The following is a 6000-nucleotide window of genomic DNA, read 5'->3' on the forward strand; positions in this document are numbered from 1 at the left end:
CGCTGGCAGAGTCTTTGACAGAGAACAGACACAGGAAGAGTGCAGGCCCCAGAGAGCACACAACCAAAACGAGAGTGTGGGCACCAAATTTTGACACGGTCTGTGACAGAGAACAGTCACAGTAAGGGAGCGGGTACCAGCCTCATACAGGGTCAGTGACAGAGAACAGACACAGGAAGAATGCAGGCCCCAACCCCAGCCAGGGACTGTGACAGAGAACAGGCAACCACAGCACAACAGCAGGTGCTAGTCTCATACAGGGTCTGTGAGAAAAAATAGACAGCAGACACCATACAGAGTAGAAGGCGAGAGAGAGAGAGAGAGAGAGAAAAGACATCAAGCCCTTTTATGGTCTATGACAGGAGTCAGGCAGTTGCCTGCAGACAGAGTCTGCAACAGAGCCAGTTCCAGCCCTTTACAAGGTCTGAAGCAGGAATCGACACCAGCCTTACGGGGTCTGCAACAGAAAAGAGGCAATAGACTCATAAAAGGGTCTGAGAAAATAAACCTGCTAGAACGAGAGAGCAGACACCAGCCCTTAACCGGGTCTGCAACAGAGAACAGGCACCAAGCTCATACAGGGCCACAGCCGGGAACAGGCAGGATTAGCGAGAGAGCAGGCAACATTCTGATGCAGAGTCTGCAACAAGGAACAGGCAGCCAGGAGAGCAGGACCAACCCCAAGCATGGATCATGGCAGGATGGCAGCAGACAGATTGAGAGCGTGAACAGTAGGGTGAAAGGTTACGGCGCAGTATCCATGTGGCAAACTGCTTCCGTTTCACTATCCTGGCCCGGGATATCTTCTCGTGCAGGAGACTCGGACCACGAGCCCACTGACGAGGGCCTTACATCTGGAGCGCTGCTCTCCATCAGAATGCGAGGCTGAGGTCCACCCAGAGAGGTCCTGCTTTTACCCGAGTGGATCCCCCTCACATGACCAGCCCATGACGCTACTAAAGGCTCGTGGCAGATGAGTATAGAAGTGGGGTGGATGTCACCTCAAACTCAGATCGGAGAGTGACTGACACTACCTTCTGTGTAGTATGTCTTCTCTGGGCTCCATCTGAGTGCAGCATACATGCTGTGACACAGATGTGTATAGCGCTGTATTGCCATGTGCAGGGCCTCACAGTGCTGTCAGGCTCAGGTGCCTTCAGGCCCAGGTCCATAGGATGCAGGGCCTGTGGACATGTGAGAAGAGGTTCCCATGTGTGGTGATGGGGGCCTCGTGTGTGTGAAACGCTTTCTGTTGTAGGGTGAATCCGAGTCTTGGCTGTAGTCTGTGCCTACAGCCCCCTTCTCTCTGTAGCCTCCCCACCATTCCCTGCTCCTCACAGCCCCCACTGCCCGCGTTCTCCATTAGGATGTTTTTGAGGCCAATTGCAACGTTTGTCTTGAATGTCTATCATGATGGAAGGAGGGATTGTGTGTGGTTCACTCTCAAGTTCACTGGTTCCCTCCAAAGGTCTGGGGCTAACTAGGAATCTGGCTGGACAGTTGGATTGGAGTGAACTATCCTAGGACAGGATGTTAACTGTCCCCTTCTAACTTTATGGAGCTCTGCACAGCACTGAAGAGAACGCTGAAGACCAGAGGCAGGAATGATGGCCGTCTCCCTTCTACAGGAGGCGCTAGACCCCAGGACCGAGGAAGGATCTCTACTGAAGAGAACGCTGAAGACCAGAGACGGGAATGATGGCCGTCTCCTTTGTTCAGGAGGCGCTAGACCCCAGGACCGAGGAAGGACCTCTACTGAAGAGAACTCTGAAGACCAGAGATGGGAATGATGGCCGTCTCCCTTCTACCGGAGGAGCTAAAACCCCAGGATCGAGGAAGGACCTCTACTGAAGAGAACGCTGAAGACCAGAGACGGGAATGATGGCCGTCTCCCTTCTACAGGAGGCGCTAGACCCCCAGGACCGAGGAAGGACCTCTACTGAAGAGAACGCTGAAGACCAGAGACGGGAATGATGGCCGTCTCCCTTCTACAGGAGGCGCTAGACCCCCAGGACCGAGGAAGGACCTCTCACTGAAGAGAACGCTGAAGACCAGAGACGGGAATGATGGCCGTCTCCCTTCTACAGGAGGCGCTAGACCCCAGGACAGAGGAAGGACCTCTACTGAAGAGAACGCTGAAGATCAGAGATGGGAATGATGGCCACCTCCCTTCTACAGGAGGCGCGAGACCCCCAGGACCGAGGAAGGACCTCTACTGAAGAGAACTCTGAAGACCAGAGACGGGAATGATGGCCGTCTCCCTTCTACCGGAGGAGCTAAAACCCCAGGATCGAGGAAGGACCTCTACTGAAGAGAACGCTGAAGACCAGAGACGGGAATGATGGCCGCCTCCCTTCTACAGGAGGCGCGAGACCCCCAGGACCGAGGAAGGACCTCTACTGAAGAGAACGCTGAAGACCAGAGACAGGAATGATGGCTGTCTCCCTTCTACAGGAGGCGCGAGACCCCCAGGACCGAGGAAGGACCTCTACTGAAGAGAACTCTGAAGACCAGAGACGGGAATGATGGCCGTCTCCCTTCTACAGGAGGCGCTAGAACCAAGGACCGAGGAAGGACCTCTACTGAAGAGAACTCTGAAGAGCAGAGGCGGGAATGATGGCCGTCTCCCTTCTACAGGAGGCGCTGGACCCCCAGGACCGAGGAAGGACCTCTCTTGCCGCTGAAGGGAGGGGTTTGTCCTCATCACCCCGAGCTCAGTCCACTGCTCTGCACCTTGAGGTGAGGAGGTCGGACACTCCGAGCTCCCCAGACCGGGAGCCTGTGATCGCAGCCCGGCCCGACGGTCGTTCATCCTGTGAGGGGTCCCCAAAGCCAGCGAGCTTCAAGCAGCCAAAGCTACAGGAGATCTTCACCCTGTGTTCAATGACGATGCAAGTCTAGCGCCTGGACCCTGCACTTCACTTAGTGTCTGGTGAACCCTGCACTGCTGGGGAGTCATCTGCACCAATGCCCTGGTGAGCCTGTGCGCGTCACCCTGCATTGCTGCAGCTCTTCTGCTGTGTCTCTGCTCCTGTGAGCCCGTGTGCCACACCCTGCATTGTCACGTCAAGTCTTCTGACACCGACAACTCACACTGCAGTGTTACACGGAATGAGTATAATGTAAGATCCTAAAACACCCACACACATCCCTTCTGATCCTCTGCAGCCGCCTCTGTGGCTCACAGTATACGGCCTGTGATCCCAGCGCTCTGACAGACACTTTGTGCTCTTTCACAGGTTCCTATAAAGCCCTCATGGAGTGGATTCACTTACGATCCCTAAACACCAACAAACATACCTTGTATTTTTCAGCAGCCTTCTCGAAGGACACTTAACACCCCCTAAATATACATTGTATCCTCTTAAAGACTTAACAAGTTTATTCAATTGTGAATCGTGATCGTTCACAGACACGCCTTGTGCTCCTCTGCAGAATGTACAGAATGCCTTCACTTGTGAATCTTGAACACCCACACATATACCTTGTGCTCCTCTGCAGCTTCTTCCTCTGTGGAACTTACACTGTCTTCACTTGTGAATCGTGAACACCCACATACACTCCTTGCACAGACTTCTCTTTGGGCCGCGCGGGTGCAGTATGATCCATAAACATCCACAGACGTACCCTGTTCTCTTCTGCAGCCTCCTCAATGACATACACAGGGAGGGGGAGCAGATGACTCCATGCCACCGGGACACAACTTTTTCATTTCTAGGATTTTGATTTAACATTTCAGTGCATTCTGGGATTTGTAGTTTTGATTCACTTTACTGGACCCTATTGCTTGAACACACCAGGTCAAAATATGTCAAAAGCAAAATCCAGAAATGTCAAAGTGTTATCCCAGTGACATGGCGCCTTCTGGAACACTCTCACACACAGCGTGTGCTCTTCGACTGGCCCTTGGTGTGGCTCACCAAGCGACTCTGTGATCCCTGAACGCCCACAGACGTACCTTGTGCTCCTCTGCAGCCTCCTCTACGGGACTTGCTGAGTGAGTTTTATGCTCCTTGGACTCCCGGCAGACCAGGCAGATCATCCTCTGATCCTCTGCACAGAACAGCAGCTGTGCCTGGTTATGTTTCTCACACAGATTCTCCTCCGGGGGCTTCACGGGGGGCAGATGAAGCTGTTTTAACATTTCCACCATGTTCCCCACTAGTCTGTTGGGTCGGAGGTTTTTCCCAGAAGATATCTCCCTGCACTGTGGACAGGGGAAGTTTCCATCTCTTCCCTCCCAGCTCTGGGTGATGCAGGAGCGGCAGAAGTTGTGTCCACAGTCGATCATCACCGGATCAGAAAAATATTCCAAACAGATGGAACAAGTGGCCTCTTCCTGGAGGTTCCCGAGCGGAGCTGCTGCCGCCATGATTCAGAAACGCAGGAAGTGAAGGTAAGTTTCAGTTTCTCTCTCTGTGAAGTGGGTGTGTCTGTGCGTCTGTCCCTCTCTGTGTGCAGTGGGTGTGTCTGTGCGTCTGCCCCTCTCTGTGTGCAGTGGGTGTGTCTGTGCGTCTGTCTCTCTCTCTGTGTGCAGTGGGTGTGTCTGTGCGTCTGCCCCTCTCTGTGTGCAGTGGGTGTGTCTGTGCGTCTGTCCCTCTCTGTGTGCAGTGGGTGTGTCTGTGCGTCTGTCTCTCTCTGTGTGCAGTGGGTGTGTTTGTGCGTCTGCCCCTCTCTGTGTGCAGTGGGTGTGCCTGTGCGTCTGTCCCTATCTGTGTACAGTGGGTGTGTCTGCCCCTCCCTGTGTGCAGTGGGTGTGTCTGTGAAGTGGGTGTGTCCGTGCGTCTGCCCCTCTCTGTGTGCAGTGGGTGTGGTGGGTGTGTCTGTGCGTCTGTCTCTCTCTGTGTGCAGTGGGTGTGTTTGTGCGTCTGCCCCTCTCTGTGTGCAGTGGGTGTGCCTGTGCGTCTGTCCCTCTCTGTGTACAGTGGGTGTGTCTGCCCCTCTCTGTGTGCAGTGGGTGTGTCTGTGAAGTGGGTGTGTCTGTGCGTCTGCCCCTCCCTGTGTGCAGTGGGTGTGTCTGTGCGTCTGCCCCTCTCTGTGTGCAGTGGGTGTGTCTGTGCGTCTGCCCCTCTCTGTGTGCAGTGGGTGTGTCTGTGCGTCTGCCCCTCTCTGTGTGCAGTGGGTGTGTCTGTGCGTCTGTCCCTCTCTGTGTGCAGTGGGTGTGTCTGTGCATCTGCGACTCTCTGTGTGCAGTGGGTGTGTCTGTGCGTCTGCCCCTCTCTGTGTGCAGTGGGTGTGTATGTGCGTCTGTCCCTCTCTGTGTGCAGTGGGTGTGTCTGTGCCTCTGTCCCTCTCTGTGTGCAGTGGGTGTCTGTGCGTCTGACCCTCTCTGTGTGCAGTGGGTGTGTCTGTGCGTCTGTCCCTCTCTGTGTGCAGTGGGTGTGTCTGTCCCTCTCTGTGTGCAGTGGGTGTGTCTGTGGGTCTGTCCCTCTCTGTCTGCAGTGGGTGTGTCTGTGCGTCTGCCCCTCTCTGTGTGCAGTGGGTGTGTCTGTGCGTCTGTCCCTCTCTGTCTGCAGTGGGTGTGTCTGTGCGTCTGCCCCTCTCTGTGTGCAGTGGGTGTGTCTGTGCGTCTGTCCCTCTCTGTGTGCAGTGGGTGTGTCTGTGCGTCTGCCCCTCTCTGGCTGCGCTGGGACTTCCGGGTTCATGTTACAGTCACAGAGCAGAGAACTGACTCCTCTGCTGCCTGGGCTCTGACTCGAGGTCTCCCTCCTTTCTCAGCAAAAATACCAGCAATTTGGTTTTGTTCTCAGGTTCTGTAAGTGTCAGGAGCGGCCACCTAAATATGGATTTTTATAAAATCCTCCAAGTTATTTTTAACTTGTCAATTCTGCGATCTCTTTTGCACCTCTAATATCTCTAACTTTCACCAATGCAAGACCCATTGAATTGCAAATGCTTGTTTATCTATAGGCACAGTTTTATGTGGCACGTGTGGCATATCCATAATTATGGGCACAATTCAACTTGTGCAAATTCCCTTAATTCCATTGGCTTTGATCA

At 54.1% G+C, this 6000-nt stretch overlaps 1 protein-coding gene across 1 annotated transcript in view; it reads right to left on the reverse strand.

The window, feature by feature from the left end:
* Nucleotides 1-4477, reverse strand: part of LOC144754166 (E3 ubiquitin-protein ligase TRIM39-like) — a 102257-nt gene extending 97780 nt beyond the window's left edge. Inside the window, exon 1 of the mRNA XM_078641748.1 lies at nt 3959-4477. Coding sequence (XP_078497874.1) covers nt 3959-4372 — 414 coding nt within the window. The 5' untranslated portion in view covers nt 4373-4477. The remainder of the gene's footprint in view (nt 1-3958) is intronic.
* Nucleotides 4478-6000: the final 1523 nt, after the last annotated feature.

This window comes from Lissotriton helveticus, chromosome 5_1 (genome assembly GCF_964261635.1).
Source record: "Lissotriton helveticus chromosome 5_1, aLisHel1.1, whole genome shotgun sequence".
NCBI classification, from domain to species: Eukaryota; Metazoa; Chordata; class Amphibia; order Caudata; family Salamandridae; genus Lissotriton; species Lissotriton helveticus.